At 40.5% G+C, this 26,707-nt stretch overlaps 1 protein-coding gene across 4 annotated transcripts in view; it reads left to right on the top strand.

The window, feature by feature from the left end:
• Nucleotides 1-312: 312 nt before the first annotated feature.
• Nucleotides 313-26,707, top strand: part of armh4.S (armadillo-like helical domain containing 4 S homeolog) — a 66,590-nt gene continuing 40,195 nt past the window's right edge. Inside the window, exons 1-5 of one of the 4 annotated variants that reach the window (XM_018232274.2) lie at nucleotides 313-522; nucleotides 6,668-7,860; nucleotides 10,495-10,665; nucleotides 12,474-12,665; nucleotides 19,317-19,544. In XM_018232274.2, coding sequence (XP_018087763.1) covers nucleotides 6,708-7,860; nucleotides 10,495-10,665; nucleotides 12,474-12,665; nucleotides 19,317-19,544 — 1,744 coding nt within the window. In that variant the 5' untranslated portion in view covers nucleotides 313-522; nucleotides 6,668-6,707. Of the gene's footprint in view, nucleotides 523-6,667; nucleotides 7,861-10,491; nucleotides 10,666-12,473; nucleotides 12,666-19,316; nucleotides 19,545-26,707 lie in introns of all 4 variants that reach the window. The other 3 variants (XM_041574832.1, XM_041574831.1, XM_018232273.2) reach the window with 3 other exon arrangements.

Below are 26,707 nucleotides of genomic sequence, written 5' to 3'. Positions count from 1 at the left end.
GTCTCTGCTCTAAGGATGGAAATGATTTATTTCCCCAAAAAGCCATTGTTGCCGAACAGGTTGAAGGTGTGGAGACTATGGCATTCCTTTCGAGATCAGATTACACAAGGTGCGTGCTAATGAATTAACCCACATTTAGAATAATGTATACCATTGAATGAAGCTGCTACTACATGAATGAGTAGATAAAATATATATATATATATATATATATATATATATATATATATATTAAGGAGTAGAAATACGGGCTCTGAGCTATTAGCACATCCCTGGGCAAGAATAAAGGGGAGGCAGGCTGCGCATGCGCATTACCAGGCAGGGTTGTATGGGCAGCAGCAGGCAGGGCTGTAGTGAGATTGATTGTTCCCGGCCCCTCTCTAGTGAATAGAAGCAGCAGCCTGGGCGGATCCTGTAGCACAGACCTCAGTTCCACTCCAGTTGTTGGAAGGAGAGAATGGGGCTGACAGGACGGGTATGAATTCCATGGAACATTGAAGCGATGTGTAGTCGGACTGACTGGTAAGCTTCTTCCTCTTGCTCTCATCATACTATTCAATGCCATGTAATATTGCCATAGCAACCCCAGTCATGCTGCCTTGCCACAAAGCATAGGGCTTGGGTACCGGCGTGCTCGTGTTATTGCTCGTGTTATTGCTCGTGTTATTGCTCATGTTATTGCTCGTGTTATTGTGTATGACAGAGAGAGCGCTACTAGCTGCTATTATTCTTGGCTGCTGCAGGAATGAGAAAATCCTCTTTCTACTAAAATTACAAGAGCATTTATGTCTCATTGTATTGAAATAGGAAGGGATGGTCTTATTGGTACTTATAGCTGCCAGTAGCCTAACAAGTGCCCCCCCCATCATTGTACTGCAACCCCCAGAATCCTCCACAGTCGCCTTGCAACCTATAGTAGACATCCCTGCAGTGGGACAGCAATTCTTCTCTTATGGGACCCGACTCTGGTCCAAACTGATCACACGATGGCAACCTGTATGAATGAACCAGAGACCAGTCCCAGCCGGATCAGTACAGAAACCCAGTTCTGAAGCACAACTAATGAAAACTCTTAAGTTTCTGAACTACAGGGATTTATATAATATGTATTCATATATAAAATCCATGGGGTAGATTTACTAAAGAGCGACGTGACTAACGCTAGCGACTTTTCGCCTGCATTGCCACCCGCAGGGACATCGCCAATTCACTAACAGACGCAGGTGCCAATTCACTAGCGAACTGAGCCATCGTTATCGGACATTCGAAGTCTATCGCCATGTGACTTTTCGCTCTGGTGAAACGACGTTTGCAAATTCACTAAAATGCAGATTTTATTGAACGTTATCTCTTTCGCCAGAGTTGCCTTTCCCACCTCAGACCAGGTGAAGTGCTATAAAGCAGCTACATCTTCCTCAATCTTCTGTCACTTACATCCTTACAGCCTTACAATGCATTAAAGTTAAAAAAAACGTTGGCGACTTTTCCTTTTTTAAGGGGAATTGGCTGCAAAAGTCATAACTTACGTTTTTTGGGTAACCGGTTTTCTCCAGAAATTTCATAACATATGGAACATTCATTTTACAGTGGGCTCATGTGTAGGGCATTATATTAACTCTCTTGTCTGTATTAAGGTTCCCTGGACATGTGTTATATAAACCAGTAACTTAAACCATTTGCAGCAACATTTATAATAAAGACGTCCATACAATGTTAAATTTCCCCCCCTATGCAAATTGACCTTAGCGCAAGATCACTAGCGAAGTTTCGATAGGCACAAATGCAGGGGCGTAACTACAGAGGAAGCAGACCCTGGGCTGCAGGGGGCCCTAATTAATAAGAAATGTCAATATATATTGGTAAAACAGGACAACCTCTGGAAATGTTGGGGGCCCTAAAATTAATTTGCTGTGGGGCCCAGTAATATCTAGTTACTCCACTGCACAAATGAATGCTGGCGCATCTTCACTATGAAATGCTCACACAGCCAAAGTAACGCTAGCGAAAAGTCGCCAGCGTTAGACGCCCAGGATGAAACTTTGCATTTTAGTGAATTAGCATATTCGTATTGTATTTGCATCTGGCGTAGTGGTGCGATGGGTGTGAAGCTGAAGCTGGCGAAAATTCACCAGTTAGTGAATCTGCCCCCATATTGGGACAGTTCTCTGACTCAAGTTAGAGTCAGGTGAAAACAAAAAAAAAAGTCTTCACTTGGGAATAAGAAAAAAAGGACAATATATTAAATGCAGAAAATCTTGTTTGGAGAGCACTGTGACCAGAAATACCTGTCTGTCACCAAAAGACAGCCTCCATACACAACACACACATGTATTCAAATGTATATACATAAGCAGAGGGGGCACAACACGGAACAAGGAAAATTTAATTTAAATCCATCAATTATTTGTCCCTTTAGCTATTGCATACTGTGTTACATTTTGTACAAATGTTTAAGAGATGCTGGGAGATCATTTGAAGCAGCAGAGTTGGTCATAGCAATCTAGCAACCAGATTATTTTACTGCTTGTGTTTTAGTATATATCCATTACAATAAGGCTTTCCTTCAGTTAAAGGGATACTTTCATGGGGAAAAAAAAGTTATTTTCAAAATACATCCGTTAATATAGAGCTGCTCCAGCAGAATTCCGCACTGAAATCCATTTCTCAAAAGAGCAAACAGATTTTTTCATATTTAATTTTGAAATCTGGACATATTGTCAGTTGGCCAGCTGCCCCCAGTCATGTGACTTGTGCTCTAATACACTTCAGTCACTCTTTACTGCTGTACTGCAAATTGGAGTGATATCACCCCTCCCCCTGCAGCCTATCAATAGAACAATGGGAAGGTAACGAGATTGCAGCTCCCTAACACAAGATAACAGCTGCCTGGTAGATCCAAGAACAGCACTCAATAGTAAAATCCAGGTCTGACTGAGACACATTCAGTTACATTGATTAGGAGAAACAACAGGCTGCCAGAAAGCAGTTCCATCCTAAAGTGCTGGCTCTTTCTGAAATCACATGACCAGGCAAAATGACCTGAGATGCACCTACACACTAATAGTACAACATAAAAAAAACACTTGCTGGTGAATTATTTGCAGTGTAAACTGTAATTTAGAAATAAAAACGACATCAAAAAAATAATGACAGAATCCCTTTAAGTATCCACTAAAATACAACTTATTTGGTTGCGGTGCTATATTTATCTCCATTTATGTAGAGGCTGATGACACAGTGCTTTCTCTGCCAAGGCAACATGAAGTATCCCCAATAGAACACAGTGAAACATTGCCCCTAGGGGACAGAAATGATAGAACGTTTGCTCAGTTTATCCAGGTGGTAACCTTTCAAAAAAGCATCTTTCAGGCACAGGAATCCTGTTGTTTTAAATAGCAACACAAATCCTGTATTGGTTTTAGAATCAGTATGGAGGATCATTTATTAAGTACAGGGCAAGGTGCAAAATGGAAAATACTGGAACAATCTGCCATGGTTTTTTTTTTCCATTTTTACCCTGCTCTGCTATGAAGTACTGCAAAACAAAGAACAGAATCCTGAATTTGCCCCATGAATACAGTTCTACTTGTGTACAGCAGAGATGTATTCACGAGGGGCAGGCAGAGGGAGGCACTTAGCTTTCCTTCCCCCAACTGTCACCTAACTGGTAACTCCCCCACTTGCACTGCGGATTTCCAATCTTAGGTACTGAGTGCAGCCAGAACTTGCACAGTGCATTTTAAATTAGCATTAACTGTGCCGTTTTAAAGGGCACCTGTTGGGTAAAAATGTTATCCCCAACCAAAGGTGCGGGAGCTCCCGGTGCAAACAGCCATGTTGTGTCACTCGCATAAGCATAACACTCATGACGTCGGTCACGCGCATGCGCATAATGAGCAATTCGGGGCAGATTTTCATTATGCGCATGCAAGTGACTGGACATGGCTTCTCACACTGGGAACTCACTCCCGTTGCGGGTAGCCTATCGCTGGCGGGGGGCATTTTTTTGTTTAAAGACTACTTTTATCCTCAACTGGAATGCCGACTCTATTAGCCCACACCTTTGGTTGGGGATAACATTTTTACCCAACAGGTGCCCTTTAAACACATTGGTGATTGGTGCTCTTGCACTTGCATAAATTACCCCTAGTATCTTTTTTAAAAAGCCTGAAGCCTGCCTTCTTGTCAGTGGTTTAACTAGAGGTTATTGGGCCCCAAAGCAAACTTATTTTAGAGCCCCCTAAACTTTAGGAATACGACATTTTTCATATATAATTCAACATATTTTGAAACTGGTCAGTGCCTTTTATACCTCAAAGGCCCTCGGAAGTTGCTCCCAATATGTCACCCACTACTAGCCTTTCATGCTGAGTTCTAAAACCTCCCCACGTTTTTCACTACTGTTCCTTCTTAATTGAACCCACCCCTTTATTCCCCAAATTTACACTTATTTCTCTCTTAACCACTCATTATCTTACATTTCTCATCATTTACCTCCTTGGTTTCCAGATTTTCACGGCACTCAAACCACCCCCATACAGTTTCTACTTTTATATTTCTTTGTGGGAACAGTGTACATGTAAATGGGACAGTGTTAGATTTTATGTTATTTAGTTTCAGTATGGTACAAGGTCTGTAATCTTTTGTATCACTGTCTGTTGTTGCCATCGTCTGCCTATAGATATTCGATTGGGTTGGATGGAGTCGCATTTCTGCAGTAAGATTAGAAAAAGTTTTTAATGCATGCCATCAAGGTATTTGCCCTTGTGTGCTAATGTTTAACAAAGTGACAAATTATCCATAGCAGCTGGGAAGTGTGAATGTCGGGCCACTTGACTCTGAGATCCAGTTCAGTGTCAGTGGAAGATGGAATGCCAAAGACACCCAAGTATCTTACACTGCATTATACTAACCCATATATCTCAAGGGTGAATGGTAGTATGATTAATTGACAGATCAGTTAAGTTCTAGGTTTCTCATTGTAAAGATTAATAAGTGACCCAGTCATGCTTACAGCCAAACCAATGAAGTGCAGCTAATTCTAGTTGGCAGCTTTTGAATGATGAGCCAATAAATCATTGCTATGATATCAATGTCAGGCCATACATATCTCTCCAATGTTCCTGAATTAAAGGCCAGCTTACAAAACAAAAACATAATATTTTAGAATAGTATGGGCATCAGCCACGCTGGGCTGATTCTCAGCCTGCTGATAAATTCAGACCGAGAGTGAGCCCCTATACTGGAATTATCTGTAGAAATAAGTCAAATCAGCTGGACTTGTGTTTTTCTTGAAGACATTTCACCATTTCTCAATTGAGAAAGCCAGTTGGATGACTGGTGAAACGTCTTCAAGAAAAACACAAGACCAGTTGATATATAAAAAATCCCCCTGGGTAATGGACTTTTGCTAGCCAAACAGTCACATCAAAGGGTTAAGAGAGAGGCGGTTGTATACTGTCTTCAGTCTGAGATGCTAGGGAAGCAAGATGTTAGCTCCTCAATTTCTTTGGAGGGCGGCAGCGAAAAAGCAAGACATAACCATTTTACTCCAAGTCAAAGTCAATATATGGATAACTATTTCTACTATAAAGCATACAAATACACTATTTGCAAGATTGTAGACTTAATTATGAAATAAATGTAAATAAATAAATTGGCTCCCTTACAAATTACTTTAGTGTGTCATAGGGGTTTTGTAAGATAGACCAGTGGCTCGTGAGCAACCCCTTGGATGTTGCGTCCAGTGACCATAACGCAGGTGATTATTTTTGAATTCCAGGCTTGGAGGCAAGGTTATCTATGATCTAAAGTATGTAATACTGCCAAGTCCAGTCTTTCTCAGTCTCACTTTTTTGTTCTCAAATGAAAAGGACACTATTATTGGGGAATGAGAGGCCAAATTCCACATTAACTGCATGGTTTGAGGAACAAGCAACATCTGTGAGACTACAGACCCAGAAAGGGAAAGATGAGGAAGGGATATCTCATGAGCATACAAACTCATGGGCACAGTTGACTAAATGCTTGCATCTGTAATGAATGCTAGATTGAAAAACCAAGGGCCTGAGGTCAGTGTCAGACTGGCCCACCGGGATACCAGGAAAAATCCCGGTGGGCCCAGGTGTCTGTGGCTGCTAAACATTTGGCCTAATTCATGGCCATTCCCTATTTCTTTGAGAACAAAGTGGCTAAATAGATGGAATAATAGATTATAGTATGTAAAGAATAGAGACTAGGAGAATAGAGGTTGAGAAAGCAGAAGAAGAATAATAGTACTGAGAGTGGGCCCCTGGTCTATGGTTCATTGGTGGGCCCCTGGTCTAAGGTTTTTGGGTGGGCCCCTAATGTCCCAGTCCGACACTGCCTGAGGTTATGAAGAGGGAATCAGCCACATTCAACCTTTGCACTGAATTTACCCCATCCTCATTTTCCTAAAAACTATTTTTTTTTTTTTTTTTAAATAACGGCGTACAAAACAGCCATGGTTGAGTCCTTCATAGATAACAGATTCTTTAATGCAGAGTGCTGAGGGCTCATGTGTCTGGTACACATAAAACAAAAAAACTGAGCCTTAATTATTTTCAGTGCCCTAAATGTTATACATAGATATGTGATGTTATAAATATGCAAAATAATTATTTTCTTCTTTCCCTTTTTCTTTAAGAATTCTGCCATTTTGTATATGTGTTTTGCTACTGCCTGACATGAAGGGATCTCGGCACATTCTGATATATATGGTGTTTTGCACCATTCTTCTCGGATCACCGTTAATCACTGGATTCTCCCTACATAAACTGAATCTACGGGAGACAGAGGATGTACTGGAAACTACAGACCATTTTGATGGCTTAGATGAAAATAATAATCAGAGCTTCCAAGCCAATTTAGAAGAATATCAGCTGACAACACCATCTACAGTGACCAAGGCTTCCCAGGGTATATCAGATGGGGCTTCAATAAATAACACATTTGGTGTTAATGAACAACAAGACAATTACAACTTGTCTGATAACAGCTCTGGGAAAGGTGAAAGCCCAGAGATGAATAGTTCTAGTTTTGCGGTTATGCTCAATCCCAGTGGGCAAGCAGAGACATTGTATGAAAATGGAATTCTCACCACAGCTCTTTCTACTGTAGATTATATTAGTAAGGAGACTTCTCAGAGCATTGATACAGGACTAGATAAAAACTATGGTGCAGAAGAAGAGGACAACAAAAAGACAGACCAACAAGAAAATTCATTTCAGTTAAACACAATGGAAATGTTGACTACCAGTCCAAGGACAAGCAACATTAAAGCAACGGATAGCCAGGCTTCGGTGTCTCTCCATGTTAATGAGCCAACGGCAGTCTCTCAAATTAGCAGTGACTTAAAGAATGAGAATGGGTCAAGTACAGAAACCAACTCAGTAACTGATGTCACTTTGGAAAGCGCCTTATCGGCCTACAGTAATTTGGAAACCTTAACACAAGTCAGCCCAGAAAACAGAACTGCAGAAATAACTGTCCCACAGCAAAATAGTGAATGGGATGATACAAAATTCTCAAATGTTGTACCTTTACCAGTAACTGCAGACATTAAATCAATGAAAGATAAAAATGTAACAACTAGTTCAGAAGCTATAGTTGCCTCTTCACCAACATTTCCAGGCATAGATGCCCAGTCTGAAAATAACACTAATGCAATACAGAACGGTTCTGGTTTTGTGTCAGAAGAAAACCTACAGACTAATTATAGTGAACCCAACACATCAGAGACTGAAATAACCTCGACTCCACCAGTGAATGCTATGACTGAAGAGCATAATGCTTCTACCAGCCTGCTGGGCAGTACTGTTGCTACCAGACAAATTGGAGGTAATGAAACCCTCAGTCCGTCCCCTTAGAAAAGTCAAGGGGGTATATTTATCAAAGAGTGAAGTTAATAGTGAAGTTCCGCCACTAGAGTGAAATTCCGCCACTTCCCATTCATTTCTATGGGTTTTTAAAGGCGTATTTATCAAAGGATGAAATTTCACTTTCACCCATTGATAAATACTCCTTTCAAAATCCCATAGAAATGAATGGAGAGCTGCGGAATTTCACTCTAGTGGCGGAACTTCACTCTTTGATAAATTTACCCCAAGGTGTCATTCATGGTAGTTGGTTGCACTTGAGATATACCAAACTAAACTATACTAGAGATCTGTCAGATTCAGTTCAGTTGATCCGTCTGCTGAAAGACGGTGAGCTATTTCCAAGTTAGAAGCCCTTATGGAGATTGTTGCTATAATTTCTACAATTTGCAGTGCAGAATGAGAAGAGATTTATTTTGTCTGAGGCAAATAGAAATTTAGTTAGTGAAAGCTTGACATCTGGTTAAAAAACACATACTAATTAGCATATAGATGACAAAGTTCCCAAAAATTATTAAGGAGGAAAAAAGCACAGTACTGGTTACACAATCACATACAGATGACTGCCTATTAGCAGTGTCATCTGTTATGGCAAAGACCCTCCAGGCACCTGTCCATTAGTCATTAGGAGCCTGGGTCATAGGACTTTACCAAAGTCCCAATCTCCTTTACTCTCTTTTCATTTGAGGTCTGTCTGTTTGTTCATTGAACATCCTCGCCAGGTCCTTCCTACTCATGATTATACGCTGTGTTAGCCTCCTCCAACAAGTTTTGTCTTCTACTCAGGTACGCTTATTGGGTTACTACCCAATATAGAAAAGGCTTGAACTTGAACCATATTATTACATTAATATTCCAGTACCCCTTTAACATTTCTGCTACTGGTACAGGTATTGCTGCACAAGTTATTCTACTAATTGCTGGCTGGATTCCATGTTGTTGATAAAGTTATTGAAAAGTGTTGCAGCTCAAAGGTTAGGAATGACTTAGGTTGTCAATAGGGTTGCCACCTGGCCGGTAAAAGTGTTGCTTAATGCCAATGTTATTTATAGAGAAAAACCACAAAAATGTAGGAAGCCCGGTATTTTCTTCCAAAAAGAGTGGCAACCGTAGTTGTCAATGACCTTGTAAGTGGCTTTCCCTGGGTTTGGTTTGCTAAAACTCTTCCTATTTTTACAGATCTATATTGATAGGAACATACATTTATGAAGTCTGTATTTGTTATTTGCATCATATTTTATAATATAATGCTGCCAGCAGGTATTTAAAGCCTGAGGCATGCTACTTACCGATCAAATGCCAGCCTCTAGCAATATCTGGGGTCCTTGCATATATAAAACGTCAGTTTATTCCACAGTGTCATAATTACTGAAGTCAGATCTATTTAATTATCTTCTAGAAACTCTTTGTGGAAGCTCATTATATTTAGGAAAAGCATTTTGCACTTTAGACCAAAAACCAACAAGCAGCAATTTGCAGCAGAACTATCAATATCACAAATGAAACAGGGTAGGGGATTACTATGAGTAAGGTTGAGATGGCATAAAATGTTGCTTTGGGGAATAAAGCTGCATAAACCTTCAGTAAAAAATAATAGTAATAGTAATAAATCTAATTTATAGATTGAGATATATTGTATGTGTCACACTAGTGAATGCAATTTTACTTAATGCAATTAGGGAAACACAGTTTATAATGTGCAGTTCATCTGACTTTGAAAATACCTAAAGACATGGGTGTGATTCCTTTTTTTCACTATCTGCAACTTCTCCCCTTGGCACTGACCTGGACAGCATGGTGAAAAGAAACATATTAATATATATATATATACAAGGGTGCATCTATTTGGATTCATTGTGCTACTTTCTGTCAGGAAAAATGCCAAAGGGCATGGGCATTAAAGGTACTTTTGTTAGAAGCTGTTGTTCTTAAAGGGATCCTGTCATCGGAAAACATGTTTTTTTCAAAACGCATCAGTTAAAAGTGCTGCTCCAGCAGAATTCTGCACTGAAATCCATTTCTCAAAAGAGCAAACAGATTTTTTTATATTCAATTTTGAAATCTGACATGGGGCTAGACATTTTGTCAACTTCCCAGCTGCCCCTGGTCATGTGACTTGTGCCAGCACTTTAGGAGAGAAATGCTTTCTGGCAGGCTGCTGTGGCTCCCACTCAATGTAACTGAATGTGTCTCAGTGGGACCTGGATTTTACTATTGAGTGTTGTTCTTAGATCTACCAGACAGCTGTTATCTTGTGTTAGGGAGCTGTTATCTGGTTACCTTCCCATTGTTCTGTTGTTAGGCTGCTGGTGGGGGAGGGGGTGATATCACTCCAACTTGCAGTACAGCAGTAAAGAGTGATTGAAGTTTATCAGAGCACAAGTCACATGACTTGGGCCAGTTGGGAAATTGACAATATGTCTAGCTCCATGTCAGATTTCAAAATTTAACATAAAAAAATTCTGTCTGCTCTTTTGAGAAATGGATTTCAGTGCAGAATTCTCCTGGAGCAGCACTATTAACTGATTCATTTTGAAATTGTTTTTTTCCCATGACAGTATCCCTTTAATGATACACATAATATTTTGTTTAGCAGATGCCAAGGAGCAGGACACAGAACTCAGTGAAAACCCCAGTGGCACAACAGCCCCTGCCTTTGTAATTCATTCAGCAACTGAAGAATCCATTATTGAGGGCTTTGACAATGAGGGAGAGGAGACATTCCCTCAGGAATCAGCACTGGATTCTGCCGCCCCACGCTTGGAAGGTACAATCGCTCCATCTGTCACTTCATCTGTCTCTCCTCCGATGCAGATGCTGAACATGTTATATATTGTGTCATATGATCTGCAAGGCAAGTTCACATTTTATTTTCTATAGTGTAGACATTATCTGCATTAGGCTGGTCTTTTTACCGATGCCTGCCTTCCTGTTATTTCTCTCTCCAAACTGAAATTAAAATTGCTGTCAATGACCCTGACACGCAGAAAACATATTAATTGTGAGGTTAATTACATTCTGGTCAGGTCCCCACCCTCGTTACCTTGCTGTATGGGTCAGTGACCCTAGCAACCAGGTAGCAAACTGGAGACCTTTAGAAAAAGTCAAATAAAACCCCACAAAATATGAATCAAGACCAGCAGTATATAATCTTTGAATATCACTGTCTACATCATATTAAATTGAATGGACAGATGATCATCCATTTAAATAAAATGGATACGTTCATGAGGGATGGAACTAGGTGTAGGCGGAAGAGGCATGTGCCTAGGGTGCAAAGCTCAGGGGGGCAGTGGGAGTACGTACCTCTTCTGTTTGCCTACCCCTATTCCAGGCCCTCGCCCCACCCTTGGGGAACCGTGCACTCTGGTGCCCCCATGTAACATAACCATGGGGGTGTGCGCTCGTTTGCGTGTGTATTAGTGATGTGCAGGTCGAATAAAATCCGACCCTCCCACAACCTGCCCACATCCAACTTTCGGGTTCCTTTTATAGACCCGCCCTGCTGATGACATCACAAAAGGGGCTGGGCGAGCAGGTGCACAGTTATAAAGTCGGAAGCCGGCATTTGAAGGTGGTGGCGGGGAGAGCAGGAGAAGAGCTCAACCCACCCGCCACCTGCAAAGAGGCCACCCTCGGGTATCGGGCCAGCCCGCACATCAACTGCATTGGGGGGCAAGGGGGCTTGGCCCAGCTCTGATTATTGCATTACTGCCAGCAGGGCAGCCATCAGGGGGGACATGGGGGAGAGTTGTAGGGGGCCCAAGGGTAAGGGGGGCCCTGCCACGCCACACTTACTTGATTAGCCGGGCCCCCCATCTTTCTGAGAGCTGCTGACTTCGGGAAGGCATGGACGTTTAATGGGCCCTGGCCACCAATTTTCTTATAAAGTGGGGGGGGCACCAATAGTTTTTTAATGGGGGGGGCCCTGGCCACAAATAATGGGGGGCCCTGACCACCAATATCTTTTTATTTTTATGTGGGAACCCTAGCCACCAATATTTTTTTTGTTTTTTTAGTGTGTGGTGGGGAGGGCGGACCTGTAGGTGGGGCTTGCGGTGGGCGCAGCCCAGGGGGCCCAGGAAATTTTGTCGTATGGGACCCTGCGATTTCTGATGGCGGTCCTGACTGCCAGTACCAAATAACAGAGTATAAGAAACTGAGCCTGTTAGCCTGTTAGCATTAGGTGGGGGTAGCTCCTCACTAAATACGGAGAGGTATAGGTTACATTTTTTAAATAAAAATGCACAGTTTTTATGAGTGCGAATACTTGAAAAACATTATTGCCCCCATTATATATGTTTTTCTTTTGAGAATACACTATTCAGTAAATTCCAATTCCATCACTTTCCTTGAGTCACCTGCAGAGGACAGATGAATTTTAAGCACATTTTAAGGCATTTGTCAGATTTTGCCAGCAGTCCATCTTCTTGTTTTAAGATTGGGAACGTGTGAGCTACCATATTGATTGTCTAAAATTCGTGGTTATGTTAGGGTGACTGTTTTCATGGCACAGAAGTCTTTAATCGGAAATGTAGGCTGTGGATTGTTGTGACTTGTTTAATCCCCTTCTAGATCTGAAGACAAAACCTAAGGATGATGCCTCTCTCGCTATTTCACTTTCTACTATTCTCCCAGTTGTGATACCAGGAGAGGCAGAAAATTTGACCCCATCCATAACCACACAGATCAGCCAAGAGCAGGTTCCCTTCCCAAGGAGAATCGAAGTCCCTAAGTCCTACAGGCCTGATAAACTTGAATCTGAAGGTAGGTTGTCCATATTTTTCAACAGCCAGTACAATTAAAGTGTCCAATTTACTTTGATTGGACTTATCCACATCTAGAATAATTCAAGAATACCTACTTGTATCATATGGTGTTTCATCCCAGGAGGGGCTCATATCGATAGCTGTGTTTTTCTGAAGCTAGATAAGCGACTAGTAACAGTCAGCCTGTTTCGTAACTACATTTCTCATCCTAGGGCACAGCTTAAGGGTTTGATCATAATTGCGAACAGATACAAAAAAGGAAAAACTAAAATTTGACAAATGCATCAAAATGTTGCTCCGTGAGAGCTTGAAAGGCATCCAAAGCATAGGATTATAGAGGATTGATATATGTACATTTAAAGGCTTTATTTAATATGAACCCTGTACTGTGTCAACCCCATCATAAGACTTTGGAAAGAATATGGCTTAAAGGGGAAGTAAAGTCTAAAATAGAATAAGGCTAGAAATGCTGTATTTTGTATACTAAATATAAACATGAACTTACTGCACCACAAGCCTAATCAAACAAATAATTTATGCTTTCAAAGTTGGCCACAGGGGGTCACCATCTTGTAACTTTGTTATACATCTTTGCCTGACCCTGACCCTGCACATGCTCAGTGTGGTCTGGGCTGCTTAGGGATCGTCATAAACAAAGCTGCTTGAGTTCTGCATGGCTGGGAAGTAAGGTGGGGGCTCCCCCTGCTGTTCATAAGTATGATTGTTTCCCTGCAGAGCAGTTAGGGACCATCTGACAATTCCTATCCACAGCAGTAAATGAAGGGAGAATTTCACTGCACACAGTCAGATTTCTTATAAAAACGGTACACATTTTTTAATTAAAGTATATTGGAGATAGGCTCCTTTTTCATTAAAGAAAGTAAAAATGGGATTTTATTTTTTTGGCTTTACATGCCCTTTAACTGTGAAACTTTATACAAAAGGCCGTCATGCAAAATTGATAGAACCTTACCATAGGCTCATGTCACATGATGCATTTTGACTACTTCCAAATGCTCTTTCTCATCAGAATTCAGTTTTTTGTTTGGAATGGAGGAAAAAAATCACTGCCAGTGGCATTGTCAGCAGGGGTGGCTGCAAACCAGTGTGGAAGCCAAGAAGTGTTGAAACCATTGCCCATTTAAACCTATGGGAAACCAAAGGTGTTTTGACCTCTGCTGTTCTTCATGTGAGGAGCGTGGCTATGAAAATGGACCATGTGCCATAAACTTTAATCTGCCACTTCTTATATTGTTCTATTTAAGCCTGGATCAAAAATAAGTGACAGATTGGCATCATGCAAAACATTGAAACATAGCACAGTAAATATTTGAAGCAGTAGGACATGCAATTAAACCAAATAGTAGTTGGCCAGATGCTGCATTATGCTGTTAAATTAACCTTTTTTGCTACAGAAGAAATGAGTATTTGATCTAAGAAAAGAGGTGGGGAGGAAGAATACTGGAATCTCAGAAGTCATTCTAAAGCTGCCAATAATCAGACACATAGGGGCAAATTTACTTAAGTTAAATCCTTCGACATCGATTATCGAAGTCGAAGGATTTAGCGCTATTCGTTCGATCGAACGATTAAATCCTTCGAATCGTTCGATTCGAAGGATTTTAATCCATCAATCAAATGATTTTCCTTCGACCTAAAAAAGCTACCAAAGAAAATGGGGACCTTCCCCGTAGGCTAACATTGACTTCGGTAGCTTTTAGGTGGCGAACTAGGGGGTCGAAGTTTTTTCTTAAAGAGACAGTACTACAACTATCGAATGGTAGAATAGTTGAACGATTTTTAGTTCGAATCGTTCGTTTCGAAGTCGAAAGTCATAGGTCGAAGTAGACCATTCGATGGTCGAAGTAGCCAAAAAAAAACATTTGAAATTCAAAGTTTTTTTCCTCTATTCCTTCACTCAAGCTAAGTAAATGGGCCCCATACTGTCTTTAAAAAATTCCTTCCTTGTGGATATTGGAGTTTTTTTTATCAGGCAGATCTAAACATTTTGGTCATTTTGGTTCAATCAATCATTAATATCTGTTTGTGACGACAGTAATGTTGCGACAGTAGTGACGCATGCTGCGTCTGCATCCGACAGTAGTGTTGCGTCAGATCAACGCTGCGACTTCATCCGACATTTCCATTACTTACCTTATTTCTGTTGCATGCGATTTGATGCCGGCGGTTTGTTGCAGCACATCGGATCGCGACAAAAATGTCCATGTAGTCCTACCCTTAATCGGATCGGGGGGAAACGCAATATAATCGAGTGAAATACAAAACGTACATTTTTTGCGATTTTTCAGGCTTTTTCCAGAAAACTTTTCATATTTTTCCCCAAAAAGCCCGAAATACTCGGATTTTCGGGCTAATTCCAGTGCAGACCACAGAAACTTGCAAATAGGATACAGACCTCTCCCATTGACTTATATACAACCTCAGCAGGTCTGAGATGGTGGATTTTTGGATTCAGACTTTTTCCATCCTTGGGGTATAATAAATCTTGAAAAATACAATTTTTTTTCCACAAAAAATTTGGATTTTATAGTAAAAAAAAAACTTGCATTTTTGAGTTTTTACAATTCAGACTTTAATAAATAACCCCCTAAAATTTTAAACGTTGCTACATTAGGAATATAACTATCATAACATCTGCCGGTGATGTCCCTAGACTTATATACCAGGAGAGGGCACCACACTCCACTTTACTGGGAGAACCATTTCTAGTAAGGAACAGATGGAAATGAAGTATCAGTTTCCAACAGTTAAGCAACTACTAATCATTGCGCTCCGGCAATCTTCAATATGAACATTATTTAGAAAAGGCGAAAAAATGTTCAGCCTCATTGCATGTGTGAATAGGTAACAGGGACATTTCTAATACATGCAAGTTTCTGGGCTGCATTGATTGCAAACTCATTGCATTAAAATTAAATACAATCAGTGTAGTTCTGCCACATGGATTTTCCTGTAGTTCCCCCAGCTTATATGATGTATACAGTATATCATTTTCACAAAGGTATACCTACTCAAATTTTTTAAAAAAATGAAAGTTTTTTAAAGGAATGACAATATAATGTACTGTTGCCCTGCACTGGTAACTGCTTAAAAACACTATAGTTTATATAAACAAGCTGCTGTGTAGCCATGGGGGCAGCCATTCAAGCACAGGATACACAGTAGATAACAGATAAGTACTACTATAGTTTATATAAACAAGCTGCTGTGTAGCCATGGGGGCAGTCATTACAGCACAGGATACACAGTAATAAAGATAATTATTATTATAGTTTATATAAACAAGCTGCTGTGTACCCATGGGCAGCCATTCAAGCACAGGATACACAGTAGATAACAGATAAGTAACTACTATAGTTTATATAAACAAGCTGCTGTGTAGCCATGGGGAGCCATTCAAGCACAGGATACACAGTAGATAACAGATAAGTACTACTATAGTTTATTAAACAGCTGCTGTGTTAGCCATGGGGCAGCCATTCAACACAGATACACAGTAGTAACAGATAAGTATACTATAGCTTTATAACAAGCTGCTGTGTAGCCATGGGGATGCCATTCAAGCCAGGATACACAGTAGATAACAGATAAGTACACTGAATTAATAAACAAGCTGTTTGCCATGGGCAGTCATTACAGCAAGGATACACAGTAGATAACAGATAATTATTATTATAGTTTATATAAACAAGCTGCTGTGTAGCCATGGGGCAGCCATTCAAACAGGATACACAGTAGATAACAATAAGTACTACTATAGTTTATATAAACAAGCTGCTGTGTAGCCATGGGGCAGCCATCAGCACAGGATACACAGTAGATAACGATAGTACTACTATAGCTTATATAAACAGCTGCTGTGTAGCCATGGGCAGCCATTCAAGCACAGGATACACAGTAGATAACAGATAAGTACTACTATAGTTTATATAAACAAGTGCTGTGTAGCCATGGGGCAGTCATTACAGCACAGGATACAAGTAGATAACGATAAGTATACTATAGTTGATATAAACAAGCTGCTGTGTAACCATGCGGGCAGCCATTCAAGCACAGGATACACAGTAGATAACAGATAAGTACTACTATAGTTTATATAAACAAGCTGCTGTGTAGCCATGGGGGCAGCCATTCAAGCACAGGATACACAGTAGATAACAGATAAGTACTACTATAGTTTATATAAACAAGCTGCTGTGTAGCCATGGGGGGCAGTCATTACAGCACAGGATACACAGTAGATAACAGATAATTATTATTATAGTTTATATAAACAAGCTGCTGTGTAGCCATGGGGGCAGCCATTCAAGCACAGGATACACAGTAGATAACAGATAAGTACTACTATAGTTTATATAAACAAGCTGCTGTGTAGCCATGGGGGCAGCCATTCAAGCACAGGATACACAGTAGATAACAGATAAGTACTACTATAGCTTATATAAACAAGCTGCTGTGTAGCCATGGGGGCAGCCATTCAAGCACAGGATACACAGTAGATAACAGATAAGTACTACTATAGTTTATATAAACAAGCTGCTGTGTAGCCATGGGGGCAGTCATTACAGCACAGGATACACAGTAGATAACAGATAATTATTATTATAGTTTATATAAACAAGCTGCTGTGTAGCCATGGGGGCAGCCATTCAAGCACAGGATACACAGTAGATAACAGATAAGTACTACTATAGTTTATATAAACAAGCTGCTGTGTAGCCATGGGGGCAGCCATTCAAGCACAGGATACACAGTAGATAACAGATAAGTACTACTATAGCTTATATAAACAAGCTGCTGTGTAGCCATGGGGGCAGCCATTCAAGCACAGGATACACAGTAGATAACAGATAAGTACTACTATAGTTTATATAAACAAGCTGCTGTGTAGCCATGGGGGCAGTCATTACAGCACAGGATACACAGTAGATAACAGATAAGTACTACTATAGTTGATATAAACAAGCTGCTGTGTAGCCATGGGGGCAGTCATTACAGCACAGGATACACAGTAGATAACAGATAATTATTATTATAGTTTATATAAACAAGCTGCTGTGTAGCCATGGGGGCAGCCATTCAAGCACAGGATACACAGTAGATAACAGATAAGTACTACTATAGTTTATATAAACAAGCTGCTGTGTAGCCATGGGGGCAGCCATTCAAGCACAGAATACACAGTAGATAACAGATAAGTACTACTATAGTTTATATAAACAGATACGTTCTGAAGAATCTACTATAGATTACTACAGAACAGGTTCCTTTTCTCCTTTTCAGCTTTGAATGGCCACCCCATAGCTACAGAGCAGCTTATTAGTATAAATGATGGTATAGCAAAAACCCTTTATTTTGTATGGTCATACATTTTAGTATTTTTTTTTTGTCCACCTTTGTATTGACTACCTTCAGCAAAATCATGTATTTGTTCACAGCAGTTTGTTTTTTCATGACAACAACCTGATGATTTTTTTAACATTTTAGTTGACCCTAGCATGTGGCGCAAACTCATTGATTTCTGTGGGTAACGTGATCTGAGGGGAAAACAGAAGGAAAATAGAAAGAAGTTGGTAAATAAGATAGAACAGCAAATCGCACTGATGATTGAGAGGAATAAATACTGTATATTGGGGCAGATTTACTAAAGGGCGAAGTGGCTAAAGCTAGCGACAATTCGCTAGCGTTACCGCCCGCAGGGACATTGCCGATTTACTAATGGGTGCAGGCGCCAATTTGCTAGCGAACGAGACTGGCGCTAGCAGTCATTCACACTCTATCGCCAGGCGACTTTTTGCTGTGGCGACCATTTGTTACTCACTACAGTGAGGCTTTTACTGAATGTTACCTCTTTCGCCAGAGTTGCCTTCGCCACCTGCAAAAGACCTAACAAACTTTTTTTGGGTAACCGGTTTCCCCATACATTTGCAAACATATGGAACATTCATTTTACAGTGGGCGCATGTGTAGGGAATTAGAATAACTCTCTTGTCTTTATTAAGGTTCCCTGGACACGTGTTTTTAAAAGTGTAATTTGAATGTATTTGCACCAACATTTAACATAAAGACGTCCATACAACTTTAAAATTTCCACCCTATGCAAATTGACATTTCGCTAGGCAGACATAAATGCTAGTGCATTTTCTCAAATGGTCGCATTGCCGAAGTAACGCTAGTGAAAAGCCGCCAGCGTACATTAGTCAATCTGCCCCATTGATTGCTGAAAGAAACAGAAAACAAAACTGGAGGAATAAATCATGTAAAGATGAATGCACAGTTGCCAACACCTGAACATTTCCAGGGTTTTTGGCACATACTGGAACCTATTTCAAATGGGCCATAAGATGCCATACTTACTGGGCATTATCTGGTGTTATCAGCATTACTTGCCAGTAACTATAAGTCAGAGCAGGCACTGAACTCATGTTAGTTAGTAAGGTATAAAACAATCCAGACAGTTTCAGAACAAAGCAGCATTCGTGGATGTAATTTCTATTGGTTACTTTTGAAACATGGATTGTTAAAAGGTGGTCTCAGTGTATTTACTATCATATCCAATCAAGCATTCATGTAGCAGTAAATCTAAATTAGGTGTGGATGTAATGTTCTTTTATACTTCTTGCTGTAGAGGGTGATGAGCAGGATGAAGAAGATGATGATGAGGACGATGATGGAGAACAAGAAGAGGAAGATAAGGACACCGATTCAGTGGATGAAAGTGTTGAAGGAGATGTTGCTCTGCCTCCATTCACCCTCCCAGGACTATCCTTTCAGGATCCTGGAGAAGATGAGATTGGAAGGGGAGCATATCATGTTCCAGATGCTTTGGAATGGGAACGGCAAAAACAAGGGCTCAGTAAGTGATCACTTCTCTTTATATTATTCATAACTTGGACAATTTGCAAGTTTATTAGTTTATTATGTCAATTTAATTTTGACATTTAGGCTGCATTCTCAAAGGTTTCGAAAGGTGCACCAATAATATGCCATGACTTTTGGCCTCGAGGAGCCCATGTACTAAGAAGCCTACCTGTCTATATATTGTTAACACCATTTACAAGGTAGCAACATAGACTAGTTTGCATAGCAGGCTGTGGGAATATAGAAGTATATAACCATTTACAGCAATTTGTCATCATAAAATTACTAGGAGGCAGTCTCATTCTGTCAGGAGTCAGTGTTGGGCCCCCTACTATTTGTTTAGGAATGGTATAATTCAGGGGTCCCCAAACTTTTTTGGCTCAGGGACCGGTGGTCCGGGGGAGGGATTTAGGGGTCGGGAGAGGTTAAGAGGGTGTCGGGAGGGGGTCAGGAGGGGTCAGCGTCCAATTCTGGAACACCAGCGCCCAATTCGGCACACTGTGTAATTGTCCCCTAGGCTTGGCAGCCCAGTTCAAGACTGTCCGTGGCCTGGTACTGGTTGGGGACCCCTGGTATAACTGATTGTCTTGCAGGGTAGATTTCTTAGCTAACACAGAAATGGACTAAAAAATAAAGTTTATGGCAGAATGAGAGAATTGGGTGTTCCTGTAGATTTGCAGAGGGTGGTTGGATTGACACCGATGCAGTAATTCATAGCAACCAATCAAGAGATTACCTCTTATTATGCCACCTGCAGTAAACTATTTCTAATTGCTAATATTTGTGCACTAGGAAAAACATGCTTAGGGGCCGATTCACTAAGCTCGAGTGAAGGATTCGAATGAAAAATACTTCGAATTTCGAAGTATTTTTTGGGTACTTCGACCATCGAATGGGCTACTTCGACCTTCGACTACGACCTTCGACTTCGATTCGAACGATTCGAACGAAAAATCGTTCGACTATTCGACCATTCGATAGTCGAAGTACTTTCCCTTTAAAAAAAACTTCGACCCCCTACTTCGGCAGATAAAACCTACCGAAGTCAATGTTAGCCTATGGGGAAGGTCCCCATAGGCTTGCTAAACTTTTTTTGATCAAGGATTTTCCTTCGATCGTTGGATTAAAATCCTTCGAATCGTTCGATTCGAAGGATTTAATCGTGCGATCGAACGAAAAATCCTTCGATCGATCGAACGAACGTTTAGCGCTAAATCCTTCGACTTCGATATTCGAAGTCGAAGGATTTCAATTCGAGGGTCGAATTTCGAAGTATTTTTTACTTCGAAATTCGACCCTTAGTGAATCTGCCCCTTAGTGTTAGTACACAAATCCCTAAATACTATCCCCTTCTCCTGGAATTGGAAAGCCTTGTTGTGTTATGATTCTTCATCATAAATAGACACTAGAGGGCAGAATAGTTTCATTATTATAAATATGGCAACACACACACACTGCTGTATTTCCCTGGGCAATAGCCTTCCATTGGGACACAAATGGCACTTTGGTAAAGATCAATGTAAATATAAGTTGTGTTTTAATTCATTATTTTTCTGTCTAGATTTCGTCCCTGATGAAAACAAATGCGATTATTGTGCATTTATATGTGTACAGTTTAATGTCCAACTGCTTTTCTCCTGGTCAGTAGCACAGTGACTCTCTATACAGTTCCCCCTCATGTGAAGCCCTTAGCATCATTTCTGTACGTACTGCTGACCTTCCTTATCCTCTTCCCTTCACAGTTATGAATATCATCATCTTCCACTTGTATAGAAAAAGAACTGTCATGGACAAAATACCCAGAGGGTGCTCAGAAATAGCAGCCAGTCTCACTTAACCCATGCTCTGAATTGCTTAAAATATAGTAAAGTGAATAGAGGAGGCAATGTGCTTGATATGCAGTTACTAGTGATGGGCGAATACATTTGGCAGGCACTAATTTGCGCAAATTTCCACATTTTTTCCACCGCTGAATAAATTTGCGAAAATTCGATGGCAAATAAAATTTGGACGCACATCGGAAAAGTTGCTTGCGTCAAAACCGTTGCACGTCAACACTATTCAGATGACCATCGCCCATCACTACTCACCCATGTTTTATTCATTCCTATGGGATTTTTAGAAGCATATTTATCAATGGGTGAAAGTTAGAACTCACCATTTGACAAATATGCTCCCAAAAATCCCATAGGAATGAATAAAACATGGGTGAGTAGTGATGGGCGAATAAATCTGGCAGGCACTAATTTGCGGCGAATTTACACTTTTCCCCGCCGCTGAATAAATTTGCAAAACTTCAGAGAAAACTCGATGGTGAATAAAATTTGGACGCCCATCTGAAAAGTTGCTTGCGTCAAAACCGTCGCATGTCAACACTATTCGGATGCGCATTGACTTTAACAATGGTGTCAAAATTGATGCGAGCGTCAAATTTGACACGAATTGACGCGGGCGGCAAAATCCGAGTTTCGTGAAATGTCTTAGGGGCAAATTCATCGAGGGTCGAATTTCGAGGGGTTAAATCCCTCGAAATTCGACTGGGGAATAGAATTGAATAGAATGGAATAGGCAATTCGGGCGAATTTACGCGCTGGCGAATAGTCGAATTGGCAACCGTGTGTTACTGGACTTCCTGTCCTCTTTATATAGAAAGTAATGCTGTATATTACACATTTAGAGGCGCATTTATTAAAATGTGAGTTTAGATTTTAATAAATAAAAACTCCCCCATGTTTTATTCATTCTAATGGGATTTTTAGAGGCATATTTATCAATGGGTGAAAGTTAGAACTCACCATTTGACAAACATGCTCCCAAAAATCCCATAGGAATGAATAAAACATGGGTGAGTAGTGATGGGCGAATAAATTTGGCAGGCACTAATTCACGGCGAATTTCCGCGTTTCCCCGCTGCTGAATAAATTTGCAAAACTCCCGAGAAAATTCGATGGACGCACATCGGAAAAGTTGCTCGCGTCAAAACCGTCGCCCGTACAACATTTCTAGCTACTTCATTAGTTAAGCTTTAGTTCTCCTTTAATAATGGACTTACCTGCATAAGTCCAGCCATGATATTTCAATCCTCTGAAATGTATCAAAGTTACATAATATATTTAAAATAAATTTAGGTTTCGGGGAGCCATGCTGAGGATTTATAAATTTGTTTCATGAATTTGCAGACCCCCCAGTACTTTTTGGCGAGTGCTTAACTGAACCCAATGGGGCAAATTCACTAAGATTCGTAGTTGCGCCAGGCGTAACTTCGCTGCACTTCGCCACACTTCGCCAAGCGTAGTTTCGCCAGCGCTCCACAAATTGACTAAAATCCGAAGTTGCGCTCAGGGGTAGCGTAAGGTTGTGAAGTTGCGCTAGCGTTGATTCGCTAAGCGAAGCGAAGTTACGCTAGCGATGGTTAATTTGCATACGGCGCCAAATTCAAATTTCAATGGAGGAATACGTACAATCACTACAAATGCCTGGGAAACCTTCAAAACATCAAATAATTTTTTTTTGCCCTACACATGTGCCCACTGTATAGTTAAGTTGCCATGAGTCAGGAAATGTAGGGGGGAAGGAGGGGGAGCCCCAAAAAATGTTTCGATCTTTTTCAGCCTATCATCCATAATATAGAAAAAACGCCAGCGTTTTTTGGGACTTAGAAAAAATTTGAACTTTTTTTGAAGCAATCCCTATCTACTCTATTGCGCTTCGCCCGGTCTGAAGTGGCGATGGAAGTCTAGCGTAAAAGGTAGCGTTCAGTACAATGCGCGCGTTAGTGAATTTGCATAGTTACGTCCGTTGCGCAAATTTGCCAGGCGTAAGGGTGCGAAGTAACACTAGCGGATTTACGCCAGCATTCGTTAGTGAATTTGCGAAGTAACGAAAATGACCAACGCTAACGAATTGACGCTAGCGTTAGGCGCTTCGGCGCATAGTGAATTTGCCCCAATGTGAATGCTTAGCAAGGGCAATTTTTTCACAGATGAAGCATTTTTGTAATTAATGCTCACATTTGAATATGCAAATATGGCCAAGAAAAAGGCACTGTATCAAACTTTCCTAAAAACTATCCAATGAGCTGAGATTATGGTTAGGCAGTTACATAGAGGTGACTTTCATTTATGTCATGTTGCTGATCATGTGACTCGCATTTTGTGATGAATTTACAGTAGATTAATTCTTTGACATATGATGCACAGTCCCTAAGTTTCAATTTGCGTATAAAGTCACATGACTTCCGCCCCTGGTTCATTCATATTGTTCATATAATTAGCATTTCATTGCCAAGAAATATTTAAATGAATCGCTTATGATGCAAATCACAAGGGAGCAGAATTCACTCTGGTCTTTCACCAATACTTCCGTCCCCATCCTTAATTAATATTTAATAGCAATCTAACTGCAACCCAGATAATGAATGCAGATCCACCATGTCAATACATTTTCATTACCCTTCATGGATCCAGAATCCTAAGGGGAACTTATTGACAATATTTGTTTAATCATTAAAGGACAAGTGCTTGTAACTGTCTGAGTGTAATGCAGATGGTGGCTAATGTCACTTTGCATTAATGATAACATTAAAGGGGAAGTAAAGTCTAAAATAGAATAAGGCTAGAAATGCTGTGTTTTGTATACGAAACATAAACATGAACTTACTGCACCACAAGCATAATCAAACAAATAATTTATGCTTTCAAAGTTGGCCAGAGGGGGTCACCATCTTGTAACTTTGTTATACATCTTTGCAAGACCAAGACTGTGCACATGCTCAGTGTGGTCTGGGCTGCTTAGGGATCGTCATAAATGATCAAAACGGCACAAGTCAAATAATATCTGCCAGAAGCCGATACAGCAAGACTGATTAATAATCAGAATATATAGACTGCACTGGGTCCTGTGTTGTCATGTAATCTAATGTGGATTTTATCGTTTTTGTATTGTTTAATACAAACTTTCTCCAACTCTGCAGAACCAGAAAATAATCCTCCAAATAGAATCCCAGTTTATCTGCACACTTTCACATTCCTGCAACAATATCTGTTCTGTGTAGCTCCACACAGGCCGATGGCGTGTGTCGTCATTGGAGCTACAAGACATGACAGCAGCTCTGTGTGCCCCTGGCCTTAGGTAGGACACTTCGGGGCCAATTCACAAAGGGTCGAATATCGAGGGTTAATTAACCCTCGATATTCGACTGGGAATTAAAATCCTTCGACTTCGAATATCGAAGTCGAAGGATCTTAGCACAAATAGTTCAATTGTACGATCGAAGGATTATTCCTTCGATCGAACGATTAAATCCTTCGAATCAAACGATCGAAGGAAAATCCTTCGACCAAAAAAACTTAGGAAAGCCTATGGGGACCTTCCCCATAGGCTAACATTGAGTTCGGTAGCTTTTAGATGGCGAACTAGGGGGTCGAAGTTTTTTCTTAAAGAGACAGTACTTCGACTATCGAATGGTCAAATGGTCGAACAATTTTTAGTTCGAATCATTCGATTCGAAGTCATAGTCGAAGGTCGAAGTAGCCCATTCGATGGTCGAAGTAACCCAAAAAACACTTCAAAATTCGAAGTTTTTTTACTTCCTTCACTCGAAGTTAGTGAATCGCCCCTTATAAAGTGTTCTTGTGATAGGTGGTGTTTGTGCAATGGGGCAGCATATTGAGTATGATGTTTAATCATGTTTAATGGCTACTAGTAAGTAATCAGGTAACAATAGCAGTGCTCAAAAGATGTAATGCAGATAGTAAACTTAGTGCAGATATGGTGAGGCCTGTGGATGATACAATTCTTCCAGGCTGTATCCCAGGCTAGGGCTGTTTGGATTTCCAAATTAGAAAATCCAGACAGGCCATTGACGTTAATGACATAGTGATCAGCCAATTGCTGATTACCATGTCATCCGCCCTGCCCCTGATGTCATATGCCCCGTCCCTTACATCACTGGTCTGCCCCTGCCCCAATCGGAAAAGGTGGCAACCCTAGCTGGAACTAGGGTTAGGCAGCAGGGGCACCTGCCTTGAGTGTAATGATGGGGGATGGGGAAGCTGGGCAGGTACCTGTTAAAGGGTCTTCTGCCCCCTCCCCCCCCCTCCCTCTGCCGCTCTCCCCTTAGTGTGGCTGTTCCTGAAGAAGGCTCTAATGTGAGCCGAAACATTGAATCCTATTTTATATAGAAGACACCTACCAGTTGAAATTTTCTGTCCTGCAGACTTGCAGTTAAAAATAATTTCCCTTTGATACACAGTAGTTCTTCTGTTTTGCAGCTGTTATACAGAGAGAGCAAACCTGTTATAAATAATGCATGAACCTTTTACTGCTCTTTACAAATTCGTGCTGCAGCGGAGGCAAAATTGGCGTTGAATTCAGTGTAAGTAGAAGCACAGCCTGAGCATTTCTGAAGAGGCTACAAAAGATTACAATAGTATTTTCAGACAAGTGGGTATTAGGAGCTTATCAGAATGGTATTAAAACATGTTCAGAGAATGAGCATTGGGGATTTGAATATATCTGTTATTGAGTACAATTCTTCAATTGTAGTTGCAGAATGTTGTGGCTTAATAAAAACCCTCTGCCCTAGTGATGCACTGTTACAATTTGCATTGCTTCGAACTCTGACTTCATGGCGTTTTATGATCAAATAAAATGTACAGCAAGGGGAATACAAGAAGTGCTATTTACATAAAGATATGATACATAGATCTTGGGGTGAGAACTGATACTGTGTTTGGGGAAGATGATAAATGCAAAGGATGTGTTTCTATTTTGTGTATCAATGTGACATTGCCTATACAATTGGAATTACAGTTGGAATTACAATTCGTCTACATGTTTTGATTTGGAATAGGAATATAATAGAATAAAAATGTTCCCAGTGCATTTGTATGTTTGTATGTATGGAAATGAAAGCCCTTTAAAAGCGTTATTCACTTTTTTAAACACACTGCTTTATCATGTTATCGTGTTACAGCATAAAAGGTACATGTATCCAGTATTTGACCAGTATTTGAAGAGCATCTCAGACTATTTTTTAAACCTGTATATAAAGGGTCTTAGCTACAGCAGTTGCCATATCATCTGGGTCAGTGTCAGTCCCGGTGGGCCCAGGTGTTAGTGGGCCTCTTGCTTCTGACCAATTAGCTAATTTCATGG

This window comes from Xenopus laevis, chromosome 8S (genome assembly GCF_017654675.1).
Source record: "Xenopus laevis strain J_2021 chromosome 8S, Xenopus_laevis_v10.1, whole genome shotgun sequence".
NCBI lineage: Eukaryota > Metazoa > Chordata > Amphibia > Anura > Pipidae > Xenopus > Xenopus laevis.
Note: the sequence above shows the minus strand (reverse complement) of the source record. Positions and strands in the feature narration are given on the sequence as shown.